General features: G+C 47.8%; 1 protein-coding gene and 1 pseudogene across 1 annotated transcript; both read right to left on the bottom strand.

Moving 5' to 3' along the window:
- Positions 1-933: 933 nt before the first annotated feature.
- LOC113835489 lies at positions 934-6,012 on the bottom strand. The gene is given in 5 exon segments (XM_027414124.2): positions 934-1,182; positions 1,534-3,268; positions 3,270-4,375; positions 4,377-5,015; positions 5,017-6,012. Coding segments are annotated over 5 exon segments (4,557 nt in total). The 3' UTR covers positions 934-1,101.
- A 5,085-nt stretch (positions 6,013-11,097) lies between these two features.
- On the bottom strand, positions 11,098-19,224 carry LOC118237855 (annotated as a pseudogene).
- Between the last annotated feature and the right edge of the window lie 612 nt (positions 19,225-19,836).

Genomic DNA, 19,836 nt, shown 5'->3' with positions numbered 1-19,836 from the left:
CAGATTGAACAGGCGATCCTCGGTTCTCATAGGGGGGAGGGAGGATGTGATTGGATTAGGGCTGGAAGAGGCCTTTGGTGATGGGGTGAGACTAGGAAGTCTCTCAGGCCTGGGTAGGGGGTTATCAAGCGCCGGATTAGGGCCTACGGGTCGTGCGGGCAGACTTTCTATCTTTATCCTGACAGCGAAAACGAACCCAGGGTCTCCCGTTCCAGTATAGACTCTCCACCCCCAGCGGTTGCCTTTTACCCATTGGCGATCTTGTTTTCCCCGTGCTGTGAAACTAATATTCAGAGGGTTGCAACAGCTGCCTTTGCATGGCCCCTGAGGGCCACCCGAGGCCCCAGGAGCACATCCAGTCTTATAAGCCGGGTATTTAGATGTGTCTCTCTCTCCTTTTTCTGGCTCTTCCGGCTTATGACCCTTTTTTACTATAATCAGATCCCAGGAGGAGGAAGGATTCCAGTGGCTTCTCCTGTGGTCTCACATCCCCATTTACCACAGAAATAACCTGATGCCCCCCCACATTGTCTCTTCATTTCTCTGTTATGTCCCGGCCCGGGGCAGACGTAGAAGTCTGCTGCCTGGAGGTTGGCTCGAAAAAATTGTCCGGAACATCCCAATGTGCTTATACCATGAGGGACACATTGTTCCTCCGGGGGTGGTTTATCTAAATTGTCATAATTAGAAAGATCCCAGGCCAGGGAACCGGCCGCTAACTTACAGATATCAGGTGCAAGATCAGACCACCAAGTCCAAGGGGGGTGCACTGCGGTTTTTGACCACACGATGTCGCCTTCTTCATTAAGCACTTCCCATGTCAATTTTTGGGGAACATGAGGGTTATTCCCCAAGGTTGGGGCAACGGCGAAGGTGCAGCTTAAGAGGATTGTCACTGGCTGCCACTGTCCAATTATTTTTGCAGTTGTTTTCATTTTGACTGGGTGCCTTTTTTATGTGGGAAGCGTGGATCCAGGCAGCAATCCCGTCTACCTTTACTGCCATGGGGGTAGTCAACAGCACTAGATAGGGTCCTTTCCACCGAGGCTCAAGCGTGCCAGCGCGATGTCATCTGACCAAGACTGAGTCTCTGACCTGGAATCAGTGGGGCACCTCGGTGGTCCCTGGAGTGTAGGCTTCTTTGATCTGATCCCAGATCTGTGTTTTGACAACTTCTAAGGCCTTTAAGTGGGTAAACAGAGCAGAGGAGGAGGGAGAGTCAGTGCAAGGATCCAATATCCCGCCTGACTCAGTCAAGGGGGGCAGTCCCCCATGTAGGATTTCGTAAGGGGTAAGGCCGAAACGTCCAGGTGTGTTTCAGACCCTAAGGAGCGCAAAGGTCACCCAGTCTTTGCCGCCGGTCTCAATAGCCAATTTAGTAAGGGTCTCTTTTAGGGTTCTATTCATTCTTTCTACCTGTCCTGAGCTCTGGGGTCTGTAAGCACAATGTAATTTCCAATTAGTCCCCAGTTGGGTGGCCAACTCCTGACTTTCCTGGGCAACAAAAGCGGGCCCGTTGTCTGAACCAATTACCTTGGGGATCCCAAACCGGGGCAGGATTTCTTCCAGTATCTTCTTGGTTACCATTTGAGCAGTTTCAGACTTCGTGTGAAAGGCTTCCACCCATCCTGAAAAAGTGTCTATAAAAACTAGAAGGTACTTATTACCATATTTTCCTGGCTTAATTTCAGTGAAGTCTACCTCCCAATAAATTCCCGGCCGATCTCCCCTCATTCTTTTTCCGGGTTCTTTGAACGATCGGGCAGCATTGGTCAAGGTCCAGGCTTGACATGACTCTATTACCTCTTTTATTATTGTATTTAATCCTAGAACATAATATTTAGAACCTTTGATTAATTGCTTAAGTTTTTTGTTTCCAAGATGAGTCAGCTGGTGTATTCACCTCACATAGTCTTGTCCTTCTTTAGAGGGCAGAATGATTTGTCCATCTTTGGTTTTTGCCAATCCACCGAAACTGAACATCCGAGCTTTTCCTGCACGGGTCATATCTTCGATTAAATCATAATCTTTATAGGGATAGATGAAGCTGGGATGGATGAAGCTGGCTTGTGGGGGTTCTGGCAGGGTTCCAGTTTCTTCCGCCAGCACTACCGCTCCCTGGGCAGCTTGCTTTGCTGTTAGATCAGCCATCTGGTTCCCCTTTGTGACTGGGTCAGTCCCCTTCTGGTGTCCCAGGCAGTGGACGATGGCTAATTTTTGTGGAAGATGTATGGCTTCTAGGAGGGCCAGGATTTCTTCTTTGTTTTTAACGTCTCTTCCTGCTGAGGTGAGTAAGCCCCTCTGTCTGTAGATGGCTCCATGAATGTGAGCCGTGGCGAAGGCATAACGGCTGTCGGTGTAAATGTTGATAGCCTTACCTTCTGCCAGACGCAGAGCTTGAGTCAATGCCAGGAGCTCAGCTTTTTGAGCGGAGGTTCCTTCTGGGAGACTGCTAGCCCAAATTACCTGCTTTCCGTCCACCACCGCTGCTCCCGCCCTTCTTTTACCTTTTACCACAAAACTGCTGCCGTCTGTATACCAGTTAGGCACACCCGGCCAAGGTTGATCGGTCAGGTCTTTCCTGGTCCCGGTTTCTTCAGCCAGGACGTCAGTGCATCGGTGCACTGGGGTAGAGTCCTCTGCTTCGGGGAGCAGGGTGGCTGGGTTGAGAATAGCAGGAGGAGCGAAGGTTATCTGATCATTTAACAACAAGCTCTGGTAATGTGTCATCCGGGCGTTTGTCATCCAGCGGTCGGGAGGCTGCCACACAATACTTTCTAAAGCATGGGGAGCGATTACAGTCACATGCTGACCCACGGTAAGATTATCATCATCTTTTACAAGTAAGGCTACTGCAGCAATGGCTTTCAAGCAAGAGGGCCACCTGCTGGCGACGGGGTCTAGCTTTTTAGATAGGTAGGCCACCGGCCGCTTCCAAGGCCCCAGGGTCTGAGTCAGAACTCCACGGGCTACTCCAGCCTGCTCATCAACATATAGAGTGAAAAGCTTAGTCAGATCTGGCAGGGTCAACTCGGGAGCTGTGAGCAGGGCAGTCTTTATTTTATCGAAGACCCTTTGGTGCTCCTTCGTCCAGGTGAATGGGACTTTTTCTTTAGTGAGTGGGTACAGAGGGGCCGCCAGCATGGTGAACCCTGGTATCCAGAGTCTACAAAAACTCGCAGTTCCCAAAAACTCACATACTTGTCTCGGAGTGGTGGGGGTCAGGATCTGCATCACAGTCTTTTTCCATGCTTCAGTGAGCCACCGCTTCTCGGAGGGTGTATCCTAAGTAGGTCACCTCCGAGCGGCATAACTGGGCTTTCTTGGCAGACACCCGGTACCCCAACTCACCCAATTCCTTTAGGAGCTTTCTGGTCCCATCCAGGCACAGTTCCTGGGTCGAGGCTGCGAGCAGTAAATCATCTACGTTCTGCAAGAGAGAAATCTGGGGGTTCCGTGCCCTGAAGGGCACAAGGTCACGGTGGAGCACTTCATCGAAAAGAGTCGGTGAATTTTTGAACCCCTGTGGCAACCTAGTCCAGGTCAGTTGACCCGTATGTCCTCCTTCGGGATCTCGCCACTCAAAAGCGAACAGGGGTTGGCTATTCGGATGTAACCTGAGACAGAAAAAGGCATCTTTCAAATCCAGAACGGTGTACCAGGATCGTTCAGGCGGTAAGGAACTCAGCAAGTTGTAAGGGTTGGGCACGGTTGGGTGAATGTCCTGTACTGGTTTTTTGACTTCTCTCAAGACCTGGACAGGTCGATAATCATTGGTTCCAGGCTTACATACCGGCAGGAAGGAAGTATTCCAAGGGGACCGGCAGGGAATCAGTATACCTTGTTGTAACAGTCTCTGGATATGTGGTCGAATGCCTTCTTTAGCCCCTTGAGTCATGGGGTACTGTCTGACTGAGACGGGGGTGGCAGCCGCTTTTAACTCTACTACCACGGGTGGCACTTGTTTAGCCAGTCCCATTTCAGTCTGCTCTGCCCAAACCTCTGGAAAAGCTGTCAGCCATTCTTTAGGGGGCAAACCCCCAGTTTTGGGTTCATGGAGGCGATATTCTTCTTCTAGACTTAGAACTAAGCATGTTATAGGGGCTTCCCCCCAGGTGACTTCTGGTCCCTTCGGGGTGAACTGGACCTGAGCCTTTAATTTGGTCAACAAGTCCCTTCCCAGAAGGGGCGCAGGGCACTCAGGAATCACAAGGAAAGAGTGAGTTACTTGGCTTTTTCCAATTTTTAAACTTCTTTCGGTTGTCCAAGGGTAAAGTTTGCTCCCAGTTGCTCCTATGAGCAGAGTTTTTTTCGATCCTAATTGCCCTAATGGTTTAGTCAAAACTGAGTGTTCCACCCCCGTATCTACTAAGAAAATTAACAGGGTTCCCCTCCACAGAGAGAGTTACCCTAGGCTCGGGGAGGGGGACCGAGCCCCAACTCCCCTAATCTTCCTCGAGGGCCAACATCTTGGGGCCCTTTTGTTTCTTTCGGGGTCAATCTCTGGCCCAGTGTCCTTTTTCTTTACAGTATGCACATTGGTCTTTTTCAAGTTGTAGTCTCTGTCCTCCCGGGGGTCTTCTTGCCCTGTTGCCCAGGTACCCTGACTGTCCTCTCTCTGACCTTTCTCCGCCTACTACTGCAGCCAAAATCTTAGTCAAATTCCTCTCCTGGTGGCGATCCAGCCGATTCTCCCTCTCTTCTGCCTCCTTTTTTTTTCTTTCTTGTTTTTCTTCCTCGGTCTCTCTCTTGTGATACACTTTCTCTGCCTCTTTTACTAAATCCTGCAATGTATAATCCTGGAGCCCCTCTAATCTCTGCAACTTTTTCTTGATATCAGAGGCTGACTGTCCTATAAAAGCCATGGCTACAGCCGCCTGCTGTCCCTCCGAGGAGGGATCAAATGGGGTATATCTCCTATATGCCTCCATCAGTCGTTCTAAGAAGACAGAGGGTGGCTCTACTGGACCCTGTAAGATTTCTCTTACCTTTGCCAAATTGATGGGTCGCCGCGCGGGCCCCCTTGAGACCTGCCACTAGAGCCTGGCGGTAGACCGTGAGACGCCCCCTACCTTCTGCAGAGTTGTAATCGCAGTCAGGGCGGACCAAGGGGAAAGCGGCATCTATAAGATTAGGGAGATTGGTGGGGGTCCCATCTGGTCCTGCAACATTCTTTCTGGCCTCTAGAAGGATCCTCTCTCTTTCTTCAGTCGTAAAGAGGACCTGCAAGAGTTGTTGACAGTCGTCCCAAGTGGGCTGATGAGAATACATCAGGGACTCGAGGAGTCCCGTCAAGCCTGAGGGGTTCTCTGAAAAAGAGGGGTGGTTAGTTTTCCAGTTGTACATATCGGCTGACGAAAACGGCCAATACTGCAGTGGGACTAATTCCCCTGGAGCTGGGGCGGGTCCATAAGCCCATAATGGTAAGGCAATGGCAGAGTCAGGTCCTGCGCCAGATCCCTCTGGGCTGCGGCCCCGGCGGCTTCGAGTCCCGGCCGCTGGCCCTATTTCGGAGGCCGTCTGGGAGTCCGTTGGGGCCTGTGGGGCTGCATGAGGAGCGGGTTGAGGATATGGGGGAGGAGGGTGGTCAAGGAGGGAGACATCATCAATTTCAGGATAGATCCTCGGGGGAGCTGTTGGAGCGGGCTCCAGTGAATCTGAAGGAGGCACTTTCCGTGTGGCCACGGCCACCGTAGCCGTCCCTATTCCCAATGTCCAAGGTTTCATCCAGGGTGGCGGGTTTTGGACTAGGTCCTGCCACACGATAATGTATGGAACCTGATCAGGGTGTCCCCCTGTGGCCTGAAAAATAATTCGCTTGACAGCGGAAATAATAGCTAGATTAAAAGTTCGCCCCGAAGGCCATCCTACACCAAAACTTGGCCATTCGGAAGAACAAAAAGTCCGCCAAGGTCCTTTTCTGACCTCGACAGAAAGATTATGAGCCCGAGTCTTAACGTCCGTTCAATGGTCCAGGGTCAGTGTTAGTGGGGTCGTCACAGTCTGTCCCATGTCTACCTCTATTACAAACACGATAAAAACAATCACCACGACAAGATAAGAAAGCAAAGCGAGCTGTCGACCTGGAGTCGACCAGTAATTCTGAAAGGAATCAGACGGCCGGGAAATGGCCCTTTGACACAGATCGTCAAGGAGAAAACTTATCTCCCGACCTTCTCCGTGGAGGTCCACCATGCGTCCCTGGTCCTCCTCCTGTCCTCCCGGGACGTCTCCCAGGGCGAACAAATGGTGGACACCTGGACACGTCTATCCCCGTCCACTCAGCTCCTCCTCCTGGAGAGTGGCCTCTAAAGAGCGTTAGCGAAAACGAAACTGCGATCGCACCAGATTTTTGAACAGGCCACAAAGAGTCACAACAGAACAAAAATTCTTACCTCCAAGTGGGTCTAGGAGCCCTGGGTGGTCACGCAGATCCCGGACAAGCCCCCAAATGTAAGACCCCCCCCCAAAGGGAGACCCTCACTCAAATCTCGGGAATAGCGCGCACCCAGTGAGGCACCGAGACCGGACTTGCTGCAATCACACGAGGAAGTTTATTGAAAAAGGAATTGAATGAGATCTCAAGCCAGCATGCTGGGGTCGAGGCTCAGAGGAGTTCGACCCCGACCCAAACTTGTGACAAGCTTATAAAGGCAAAAACCATAAAGGAGGGGAGGGGGACTAGGGAGGAAATAGGGGAAGCCCAAAGTTACACATTCACTCATAAAGGCAAAAACCACAAAGGAGGGGGAGGACTAGGGAGGAAATAGGGGAAGCCCAAAGTTACACATTTACTCATCAGTTAAACTATGTGGACACACCTGGGGCGTTTGAACTTTTCAAAGAGGTCGTTGGGACATCCTGTGGTTATTCCAGGAGCTGTTTTTTTTTTTTCCATGAGAGTTCCGGGAGCGGCCACCTGCAGGGGATGGGAGACCCCAAGGTGACAAGCCCATGTTCTTATAGACAGCTAGTAATTTTTACTCTTCACTTCCTCCACATCTTTCACTCCCTAAACCTTTTGCTCAGCTCTGAACCTTGTTAGTGCCTTCCCCAGCTAAAGTGACCATGGCAGACCAAGGAAGTCTGGTTCCTAATGTGGGCTCAATCCTTGTAGAAGATAAGAAAGTTTTTTGTTTTTAATTGAAATTAGGGGTGGAAACTCGGGCCTCTCACAGTAAAGGGCTCAAGACCTTAAGTGAGAGAGTGGAATTAATATGGTGTAGCTCTTTTGTTTAGTTTTTTTTTTCTCTTTGGTCTTCAGGGGTCCATCACCCAGCTCACAAATAAACACACAGACTTCTTCTTGCTTATGAATGCCTGGCCTTAGCTTGACTCGTTTCCAGCCAGCTTTTCTAACTTAAATTATCCCATCTACCTTTTACCTTGGGGCTTTGATCTTTCTCTATTTTGTATACCTTTCTTTACTTCTTACTCTGTGACTGGCTGTGTTGCTGGGTGGCTGGCCCCAGGCTTCCTCCTCTCCTTGCTCCTCCCTCTGTTTTTCTCCTTCTATTTACTCTCTCTTCCAGCAAGTCCTCTCCTGCCTCGCTATTGGCCTTTTGGCTCTTTATTAGAACAATCAGGTCTAATAAATTTTGTTTTAAACAGGTACAGTAACACGGTTTCACAATGGTAAACAAATGAAACAAAAAAGAATGTAACACATCTTTGCATCATTAAGCATTCCACAGCACAAACAAATATAATATATCTTAACTAATATTGCACAATAATCTGTACTGGAAAGATCCCAAGAAAGGGAAAATAAATCCATGTTGATTAATTTTTAAAAAGAAAGAGAGAGAGTGACAGTAACTTACTGCCACAGAGAGAAAGAATGTTCTGGCAGACATGAGACGGCAAGTCTGGGCAGGGCATCACAACATACCCTGCAAATGCTTCCTTCCAAAGCAGGCACTTAGGTTCATCCCTCCTATGCATCTCACTGGACTCACAAGGCCTCTGGCCCCAGTCCTTATTCCCAGCAGCTGGAGAGGTCCCTGCAGTACCCGAGTTTCATGGAATAGCAGGCAGGGATCCGGGGCCTGCAGCATGAGCCAGCTCAGCTGTCCCCGGACTTGAGAGTGTCCTTGTTGTTGGTGTGCCTGGTTTTTGTTTTGTTTAAATGTTTTCTCATTTTTCCCTCAAAGCAGGAATAACTCAGTATCAGTGGTCCCTTCATGGAGGAAATTAAAATGGGACCAACTTCTGGAAGGGGCATGGTTACAAGTAAAGTATGTAAGACAACCCTGTTTATATTCCCTGGCTATTGGTCATCCATTATATGGGAGAAGCTCTTTCCTGCTCATCTAATCAACACTGCAAGGAATGCTTATCTTTCATGGTAGGTGAACTGAATGAGCAAGATTTAAAATCTTGACACATATCATTGGGTATGTTCTGATCTGTTTGTCACTACTAGGGGGTCTGCCCTGCTTTTTAAATGGCTTTTTGGGAACTTCAGGTTGAATTTTTTGGAAATGTGGCACCTAAAGTGACCAGGTTGTTATCTTATTAAATAATGTTGCTGCTAAAGCAGTAGCTCAGAAATAATCCCTTACTAATAATGAGCCTACTCAAAGTATTATTCCACTAGATAAAATGCAAGTTGAATATTTTTCCATGCAGATAATTGACAGATCATAATAGCATGATACTCCAGTTCTATAATAGTCATTACCAAAAAATCTTTTGAAGATTAAAAAAAATTACTCCATGGGCATTGCCTAAAGTTACATCTAAAAATCCTATAGAGATTCCCCTTCAATGCTTTTGTTCATGGCTCTTTAAAAGGAGAAGGAGCATATATATTATACACAAATTCCACATTATACCCACTGTGGATTGTACAGTTATAAAGAGTTAACTTGTATTGGATAGTCAGCTTGTATTGGATAGTTCTCAGTTATTGGAGTTTTAGCTGACTAGTGTATAAATTAACACACGAGGATAGAGATATCTCTCTGCTCTATGTAAACTCTGTATGTCAAGATTCAAGTTGTTTGGGGATGGTCAAAAGCATTTAGTGCAAATAGTCCTTAATTGGTTTAGATATTAAAAAATCAGAGTCAGATAGAAAGGGAAATGCTGAGAAATCAGAGAGAAGGAGCAAGCCACAGCACACTTTACCTCCTTAGCATGTCAGCACACAAGAGAGAGATTTCCTGTTTCTCCCTGCTTCTATCCTGTTTCTGCCCAGCTACCTCACTTCCCGTCTGTCTGTACAGACCTCCAGACCTCTATGGTTAGCTAGTGGTAAGCTCCATTCTCTGATCCTCAGACAGGCTTTATTTGTACAAGCAAGATATCACCACAGTTTAGCTTAAAACTTATAACAAAAGGCTGAATATGAAACTGTACATATGTAATTTAGATTTGCTACAGTATACTACATACATGTTTTGACTCTTGTTTAGAAGAATGGGAAGCTGGGGGTTTTGGGGGGGTGCATGCCTTTAATCCCAGCACTAAAGGAGGCAGAGAGAAACCCTGTCTCGAAACAACCCAAAAAAAGGAAGAAGAGAAAAAAGAAGAAGAAGAAGAAGAAGAAGAAGAAGAAGAAGAAGAAGAAGAACAAGAACAAGAACAAGAAGAACAAGAAGAACAAGAAGAACAAGAAGAAGAACAAGAACAAGAAGAACAAGAACAAGAAGAACAAGAACAAGAAGAAAAAGAAGAAGAACAAGAACAAGAAGAACAAGAACAAGAAAAAGAAGAATTAGAAGGAAGAGGAGGAGGAGGAGGAGGAGGTGGAGGAGGAGGAGGAAGAGGGGGAGGAGGAGGAGGAGGAGGAGGAGGAGGAGGAGGATTGGTGTACTACATCATATAGCATAAAATTGATGTTTTCAAATGGCAGCCACAAGGCTGCATCTATTTTAGCCAATGCTTCATCAGGATGCAAAGGACCATGCACCATGCAGCCATCTTTACTAGGGATAAAGAGCACATGCCATGGAACCTCACCACCATCTTCATCCAAGTGACTCTTGGTATAAAGCCTTCAGTTATTATTATATCTCCTTTTAGACTACGAAGGCAACCACAGGTCTCCCAGGATATTTTGAATTAGTGTGGATTTTTCTATGAAGATAAATTCCTAAGGTTATAAGGTACACTCAGGTTAACACAAGCTAACTTAGAGATGTCTGTCTGAGTTCTTATGTCTCTGGCAACACCAGGCTTCTAGAAATTTTTAAATAAGTAACAACATGGGATGGACAAATAACGTCTAAATTCCTAATGTCTATTCCAGCTAACAAAAACTAACTTAAAGATATATGTCTAACTTCTTTGTCTTTGTGACTATATTAAAGTTATATATTTTGACTTGTTTTAAATTTTTATATTGATGCTTCAATTCAATTGTTTTGGGCTCTAACTTAACAAGAAAAAAATTGAATCCTAACCTTATAAAAGCTACTGGGCTGGAGAGATGGCTCAGAGGTTAAGAGCTGCTCTTCCAGAGGTCCTGAGTTCAATTCCCAGCAACCACATGGTGGCTCACAACCATGTGTTATGAGATCTGGTGCCCTCTTCTGGTGTTCAGATATACATGGAAGCAGAATGTTGTATACATTAAAAATAAATTTAAAAGCTACTAACTACTTGTACACTGTTAAAGATAATTAAGACATACAAGTTAATGATCAGTCATCCATGTCGGGTGTGTAATAAGTGCTTAGTGAATACATATAGTTGAACCATGAACACACACACACACACACACACACACACACACACACACACACACACACACACACACTCTATACTTCCATGTCTCATCTCTCACACCTGCATGTCATTTATTGTAGGATGAATATTCCACCAATAATTTTGGGGGGCTGGTCTTAGGGTGTATCTTCTGTGTTTAGAGGTGATCTCTTAGAGAAAGAAGAGGGGTCTCTCTTGTTCTTGTGTGGTAGTTGAAGATCTGACCACAGCTTCCACTGACCCGGGGGCAGAAGGGAAGACCACAGGCCCTCTAGACCTTCTTGTTATTCGAGAGTGTTCCCCAAGAAATATTTGATTTCCTTTTATTCAGGCTCTCATAGACTCACATACCCTCCACTACAGGCATCTGCTATGATTTATTGTTGTTGATCAGACATTGGACAGAACCCTCCAACAGATACACAGACAGAAGTCAAGCTTGAGTTCTCCCCTCCCCTTCTGAATCTCTTGTCCCCTGAGAACACTGTCAGAGGATAAGTTGGATGAAGCAGACTATGAGGAGAGCTGAAGGTGATGGGACAGGATGGAAGGGTGTGGGGGCAGGGGTCAAAAGCCTGGAGTCTGACCCCATGTTGGACACTCCTTCACCGGGGCCTTGGGCAGAGTACCTTCTGTAACCGATACTTAAGAGTGTAGGGCCTTGCACAGAGACACCTGCTCCCTTGTGCAGTATCCTGCCCTCTCTGTTTAGGGCCTGCACAGAGGAGCACATCCCCTGACTCCAGAGCCTTCTGGACAACTGCTGCTGTGCTCACAGGAGGATGTAAAGTTCAGTCCATCTGAGGATGGAGGGAAGGCAGGGCACATCAGGCCTACACTACAGTCATGCCAGCACTAAGGCAGGAGGATGGTGAACTCCAGACTAGCCTGTGCTATGAAGAAGTGCTCGAAACAATAAGAAGACACAAAACAAAAATAAACAGAGATTAAGAAAAGTATAATTCTCCTGGTTCTCCTGATGTGGCACGCCAACCTCCGTCTGCAATAGAAAACACAAACATGTCAGGAGCCCGAATGTCTACTTGGAAGGGGACACAAATGAGCTCTGAGAGTGGGCACCATGATGACACCAGAGACCCTCAGAAGAAGGACAGCACATCCCCATGCTGGGAAGATGGCCATTCGAGCATTTTTGGGGAGCTTGGCAGGTTGAAGGTGAATGTAGCCCCAACAGAGGTCTCCTCATTTAGTAACAGATCTGCCAAACGGAAGACAGGGCCAAGCAACCTGTCTGCAGCATGACAGCACTAAAGGCCACAGCAGCCACAGCTGCCTCCCTCCTGGGTCCCTTTTCTCTTCTTCCTGACCTTCTGACGTTTGCTTCCCTCATTCCTGCACCCATATTATGGCCATCCTGAGTCCACACATGACAAGATCTGTTCTCTAACATCAGAAAGTCCCATGTCCCAGGAGAGGAAAAAATCCAAGTGCAGGTCTCTCTGGGCCTCTTTGCCTGTGACACAGCCCCTCCCCCCAGTCCCATTGACTACATGATGATGAGACAGGAAAATGGGTTCCTACATGGACCTGAGCACTGGCTTCAGAGCCCACAGGAATCTCAGCCCCACCTCTCCTTAGCTGAGTGTCTCTGAGCCAGTGGCTTCAGCTTTCTTACCCTACTGACCTGTGTGTGTGTGTGTGTGTGTGTGTGTGTGTGTGTGTGTGTGTGTGTACATGTGTATTTGCATGTGTATATATGTTTGTGTTTGTGTGTGTGTGTAACCAAAAGAAAATGTGATTCTCCTTAAGTGCATTTTGAGTTGTACTAGACTGGGCATCACCAACTAGGCTATGCTCCCTTACCAGGGAGCCCAGGGGTCCTGCCATTGCTGATTCCCAAAACTGGAATGTCAAGTGCACTTCTCCTTGTGTGGCTTATTTACCTGCTTCTGGAGATGATATCAGGCTTTTATCCTTACTTATGTGGCAAGAGTTTTATTGACTGAGTCATATCACAGGCTGAGCCTCTTGTCTCATCAGAGAGAGACAGATGTTATTAAGTTCACCATGTAGAGCCCTAGTGAGGGTCCAGTGAGTCCACTGTATGATAAGAACACAGGATGTGCTGGTATGTGGATACAGTCAGCTACTGCATGATAAACAACACAGGATGAGCATGTGTGAGCATACACTGAGGTACTGTATGATAAAGAACACCAGATGAGCATGTGTGAGGCTCCAGTGAGTTACTGTATGATAAAGTACACAGGACAGAGGCTGAACACAAAGCAGACACTCTGAGAAGAGGCTGCCATTCTTTAGGACACTGAGTGACAGGGCCTCTGCAGGGGTTATGTGACAATCTGAGGTCACAATGCCTGTAAAGCGAGCAGTGTAGCAGGACAACCTACAACCTGGGTACCTTTGGAAAGACCACATTTTTGTTTGAATATTCTTGAAATAGTTGGAGTGACCAAAGCTGTGTGCAAGGGGACAGGATGATGACAAGGTCTTACCGGCACATCCCAGGAGCGCACTGGGGAACCATCCCAGTTTTCAAAGCATGGGTATTTTAGCCAGGCCATAGCCTCCTCTGCCAGCAGACACCAGCCGTCTGAGTTCAAACCAGCTGTGTTCCTTGTTGGGTCAGCTGGATCCAGGATCACAGGCCTTTAGAACAACATTCAGAGAGGAAAGTGACCAGCTGACAAGTGCCCCAGGTGCCACTGCACAGAGACAGTGGTGGAGCCCAGCAGAGCATCCCTATCCCAAGTTTGTCCTGAGTCACTGCTATTCAGCAGTGAGCAAGCTTGAAGGCATCTTTGCCCATGACCTGGAAGGCATGTGGTCCAATCCTCTAACCTTTAGTAGCTGTGTGTCCTGGGGCAGGTCCCTCAGCCTCTCTGATCTGTGAGACGGGAAGTCTCGAAAGATGGGGTATGAAGGCTGAAGACAGCACAGTATGAAGACATGCCCTTACCTTGGATGACAATTTACTGAATTGTTTACAGTTAGTCTAGCACTGGTCTATGCCTCAAAGCCCTTTTGATACAGTTACACCTGGATCATCTCAGTTCCTGCTCTGCTGTTTGGGTAAGAACAAGGTCTCATCTGCACACAAGAGAACCCACCCCTGCCTCCCAGGGCTACAGATGCTCATGTCAATCAGCTGACAACAGGGCAGTGCCCAGCACAGTGACAGGACAGGAGATGCTCCACTGACACTGAGCTCCCACCTCCCCATTTCCACACTGCTGCAGCCTGGTCCTCCCTGTGGGGAGCTGAACCTTGAGGTGACAGACTACCTGGGTCTGCTGAGCTGATTGTGCAGGTAGTTGGAGACATATTCGTATCGAAAGTCATAATACACTGTCCAGTAGATTCGAAGCTGCCTGTAGTTGGTGACCAGTTCCAAGACTGTCCTGAAGCCCTGGGCTGTGTTGAACTCAGTGAATCCACTCCCACGTTCCCAGGCGTAGACCGTGAGCAGTTCCAGGGCATACTGTGGGGGCAGCGGCTTCCCCAGCTTCTCCTTACACTGAGAAAGGCAATGAGAAAAACGGGTCTGTCAGCTGTTGTGTGGGGGCCACTTCTCACAGGGTCAATTTAGCAGCCACTTGATGTCATTGCAAGTTTTCTGGCACACAGCCACACCCATTCATGTAGATTCCGTCTATGAATTTTCCTGTGCTATAGCCAAGGACTGAGTGATTGAGATGGAGACTGTGTGGTCCACAATGTCTGAGCAGCTACCAGCAGGCACAGAAAGAATCATAACACTTGAGTGACAGCCAGGGAGTGAGGGTGGGGGTGGGAGAGCAATGATGCTCACTCTTGAAGGTTTCATCACAGGCTCTGAGATAACTGGGGAGGGGCTAGGGAGATGGCCCAGTGGGTAAAGTGGCCCCAGGCAAGCCAGGGAGTTCAGGTCCCCATCATGAACTTGAGTGTCAGACTCATGAGGAAGCCAACTCATAATCCCAGCTTAAGAGAATGGAAGTGGGGGGCCCCTGGGATATATGGTGGTCCAGAGTTGCTGATTCAGCATTCTGTGGGTTGAAGTGTGAGACTGTGCCAGGATATAGAAGATAGTTACAGAGGACCTGGCGTTGCTCTCTGGTCTCTACATGCTTATGCACACTCATGCGCACGCATACACACACACGGACATGTGCTCCCATGAACAGTCATCCATAAAATATTGCCAGATGGATGCTTAAAGAAACCATAGCTTGACACATCAGGAAAATGAAAGCCATAGTAATTAGCAGTGCACATAAAAAAAAAAAAAAAACCTAAATCTACAGATAAAGTTGGGTGTGATGGTGTACAACTTTTATCCCAGAATTAAGAGAGAGATGTAGGCAGATCTGTGAGTTCAAGGCAAGCCTGGTCTACATAGTGAGTTGCAGGACATCAATAGCTACCTAGTGAGATCCTGTCTCAAAATAATGCAAGAAAGAGAAACCCAAAGATGAGAATGACACTTGAATAGTGAATTAGATACAGTTGAAGAGTGAGTTAGTTGACTGGAAACTGGACTAGAAGAAATCATTCATAGAAAGCATGGAAATTCCTCCCAGGTTCTCTCCCTCCCTCCTTCTCCCTCCTACAAAATCACCCTCCCCTGACTTCCCCCTTCACCTCTCAACTCTCTCTCTCCCTTCCCACCGCTCCTTCCCTCCCACCTTGCTCCTCATTTTTCCTTCTCCTCATCAACCCTGCCATTCTCCACCCCTTTAACAGACAGGGCCCACAGTAGATATTCAAGAAGCCATACCAGTTGGTACCAGTGCTTGACCAGGCGGATGAGACTCTTCAGCTTGGGTGGATGTCTCTTCAAGAAGTTTCTCTGGAGCTCTGTGAAGGAGGTGGAGAACTCGCCCTCCATCTTCTTGGACGTGCACTCTCTGATGAGGTCAGCATAGATTTGGGGGTGAGGCTTGATGTAGTTGAGTTGACCTGTAAAGAGCCTTCATTCAGCAAACAGCCCAGCTCTTCTCTGGGGTTCTTTGGTCTATCTGGGGTGACAGACTCACAGGCTATGGGGTTCAGTGAACAGGGCTGAGTTTTACCACAGCAAACATCACTCCCCATACATCCATGTGCCCCACCACACCCCAATACAACATACACCATGTGGACATGGAAAGTCCCTGCCACCAACTGTCCTAAAACAGTGCCTTCCCTACAGGTCTGGACACAGCAGTGGGAGGAAACAGCTCACTGTGGTCACACACAGGAGAATTGCACAGTCATCTAATAATGACCAACCATGCTCTGGTGTCTGGTGTCTTGTGTACAGGGCTTGTCATGTGTGTACACTTCTGCTTGTGTCAGATTTACTGTGGAGCAGTCTGCTGCATTTGTACACCATGTATCCTGTGTTTACAGAGTCTCTGTCCTATGTTTGTATGCCATATGATTTATTTGTGTGTGTTTGATAAGAAGCATACATGCATTTTAAGAGGCCAGAGGAGGACATAAGGTGTCTGCCTTTATATTTTGTCACCTTACTCTTTGGCAGGATCTCTCTGTGAACATGGAACTTGGTTGGCATCCAGCTGGCCACAGAGTTTCTCCTGTCTCTGGAGACAGGTCAATGTGTGGTCCTCTCTGTTTAGGTGTCTGCTGGGGATTTGAACTCACCTCCTCACATTTGTGCAGCAATTACCCTTAGCCCTGAGCTGTTTCCCCAGCCACTTGTTCTCTCTGGATGACTTTCCCTAGCACATAACATAGTACCATGAAGCTTTGATTGCCTAGTCCTGAGAGCAGCAGGGTGTGTGTGTGTGTGTGTGTGTGTGTGTGTACATTTGAGTAGACTAGGCAGGCAACAGGCAGTGCCTTAGCTGTGTACATATATGTGGCCATGGTTACTATACCATCAGGTTCTGATGCTGGCAGAAGACCAAATCACCTACTGCTGGACTTGGGGACACACCCAGCCATGTCATGAGTGACCCAGGGAATTCTCATTCTCCTGAGTTTTGTAATTTTGGAGCACACACACACACACACACACACACTCTCACATACTCATACTCACAAACACACACATACACACAGTGAGAAAGAGAGAGAAAGAGAGAGACAGAGAGAGAGAGAGAGAGGGAGAGAGAGACAGAGAGAGGGAGAAAGAGAGAGAGAGAGAGAGAGAGAGAGAGAGAGAGAGAGAGAGGCCTCAGCACGGGCCTGAGGTTTCCTTCTCTTTGATAGAAGATGCAACAGTTGTTAATTTTTAGCTACATCTCTGTCCCACTTTTAGAGACACAGAATTTCCAGACGCACTCAAAAGAGAGCTGGTCTCCCTGCAAGTGTTCTGTAGGATGCCCCTGGGGCTGGGGAGATGGCCCATTAAAGGGATTTATAGGCAAGTATTAAGACTCAAAAGCAAATTTCAAGCACCCACATAAGAAGCTGCAGGGGGCTCCACACCTGAAATCCCAGTGCTGGGGAGGTAGAGACAGGGGAAGCCCTTAGGCTCGCTTTCTGACCAGATATGTGGATCAGCCAGCTCCAGGGCAAAGGTCAATCCATCTCCACACAGACAAACAAACCAGGCTGTTTTGTAGGGAGTGGCAGATACCTGAGTGAAGCCCTGAATATTTTATAGCCATAAGTCCTCTCTTACTAACACCTGGTACATGACTAGGCAATTGTCCCGACCCCTGTGCTGTACCTGATACACATGCTGAGGCTCCAGGTTGCCCGAGGTTGTGTGTGCAATTCCATCACAGCACAAACTCCACCCGACCCCAGCAGCATGCTGCAGGAGCCATGAAGATGGGCCAGCAAATTCCAGGTCAACTTCTCACCAAAAGCAGATTCCTAAGTAACCCACATCCAAGACTGGCCTCTGGTCTTCACCTACACCTGCAAACATGTGCATAGATCTGCACACATGTGAACACCCCCCACCCCCCACCCCCACACAGAAAGAAATGGCAGAGAGGTTGAAGACACATGGAAGGGTGAGCTGAGGCTCTGACTGGCTTACCCAGGACATTATAGGCCGGCAGCACATCAAACTCCACCTCCTGTTGATGCTGGAAGGAGCTCAGTTTGAAGCTGAGTGCCCAGGGGTTGGGCCAAAATGAACTCTGTACCTCAATCTTCACTCATATATGTCTATCTCTCTGAAACTGGTAAAGCTGTTTCTTAATTTCCTGGATGAACTCTCCCCGTCGCTTTAACTGATCTTCAAAGCTGGTGAGATTGTTAAGGAACACCACCAGGTCCAGTGTTGAGCCTTTGTCCAAGGAGCCACCCTGAAAGACAAGAATGAGGATGACAGGCAACAGGCAGAGCCACACCAGCAGTCCAGACCCTCAACAGCCTAGGCGTCCACCCCCAGGGAGATGGAGAGATGGATGGATAGAGAAAGCCGGCACATGGGCAGTGGAATACTAGTCAGCCCTGAAGTCTGAAATTAGGATCTATGTAGGAAAATTAGATAGTTCTGGATCTTCTCATGGTACAGAAGCTCAGCCCGACTCAGAATGATGAACTTCAGTGTCTAGATTTAAATACGGCTGAGAGAGAGAGAAAGAGAGAGAGAGAGAGAGAGAGAGAGAGAGAGAGACTGTCTGTCTGTGATAGAAGGGTGACTATGTCGGGGAGACAGAGGAGGCACCTAAAGGACGTGAGGAGCAAGGAAGGGTAATGGGGAAAGACTAAAGAGCACATGTTCTCTCATGTGAGATCTAGGTGCACACAGGTGACATGCCATCAGAGAGACTCTCCCGGGAGGTCAGTGTCAGGGGTAAAGGGTGGGATGGTCATGGGCCAGAGTAGACTGTGAGTAAATTAACACAGACATATGAAACTACTGTCATGATCCCATTGTTAGCAGACTGTCAAGGGAATACACCAATAGTACACCACATGCTTGCATGAAGACAGCCTGTGACAGTATTGAAAAGTCACAGAATAAAAGCTTAAGTCAAGAGAGTTGAATTCACAAAAGAACATTTTTGAGAAAATAATGATGCTGAGAAGAGCCTCCCTAAATAAAATGCTGAGCACACTCACTAACACACTTGCACAGCCCACAGTGTTGAGTTGACATTACAAAATGACATTCCAGTAGCCATCACAGTGACTGAGTTAGGTACCATTGTCAGGAAGTGTCATTTGACAGATGGGGACATGGGCAAAGAGATTCCATCAGTCCAGCCATGCAGCAGGAGGGGTCTCTGCTCTGTTCTCTACACTGTGCCCCAGTTGGGGTGCACATGAGAACACTGGGCCACAGAAAAGGTAGGTAACTCACTCCCCACTCAGGGCTGCAGCCTGGATCCACAGAGTCCTCTTCCTCTCCACCAGGGTCAGCTCAGGCTGGGGGGGGGGGGGGGCGCGGCTCACCTTCACCAACTTGGAGACCCTTACAGGGTGAGCGGCACCTCGGAAGCATCTCTCCTTGAGGAAAGCACTTATGGTGTTGATGGCTGCCTTGACCTCAGTTCGGAAGCTGGTGCTGGGAAGGAGATGAACCTCTATGAACTTGTCCAGATCCTTGGCCCGGGTCCTGCTGAGTCCCTGCTTCATCCTCAGACCAGCTGGGTCTTCTGACTACAGCACAGCCTCTGGAGCCAGCTGCACCTTATTTCACAGCTAGTTTCTCTTTCCTAGAAGGGGTGGGGTTATGCAAATTAGGCCTCTACCTGTGAGGTCTCAGGCTGCTGGGCTCCCTGACAGTGGTGTTTCACAATAGGCAGTGGGCAAGAAAGAATGAAGCATTTTAAGCACATTCTCTCTTGTTGTCCTTTTCTTGCTGGTCTTCTGTTGTTACTGAAAGAAAAATGGTATTATACTCTCCTAGAGTATAAAACTGGAGGAACTGAACTGCTCTGCAGAAAGTGGCTTGTGCCTCTTGCAAGGCAGAATATAGTGGAATTAAGAACCTGGACATTTCATATAATAGTCTTTGAAAATTTCATAATACATATTTGTTGTATTTTATCAAATTCACCCTCCTTTTGCCTCTCAACTCATGGTCCTGCCAACTCCCCTCCTAACTTAATGTCACTTTTTTCAGTGAGTAAACAAGTGCATCCAGTTAGTGCTTCTCATATTTATACAGGTGTCAGGCCCTCCACTGGAATATGGGAACCCTGCCAGCGACCACACCCCTAAAGAAAACTGACTCTATCCTCAACT

This window comes from Cricetulus griseus, chromosome 4, assembly GCF_003668045.3.
Source record: "Cricetulus griseus strain 17A/GY chromosome 4, alternate assembly CriGri-PICRH-1.0, whole genome shotgun sequence".
Taxonomy (NCBI): domain Eukaryota; kingdom Metazoa; phylum Chordata; class Mammalia; order Rodentia; family Cricetidae; genus Cricetulus; species Cricetulus griseus.
Note: the sequence above shows the minus strand (reverse complement) of the source record. Positions and strands in the feature narration are given on the sequence as shown.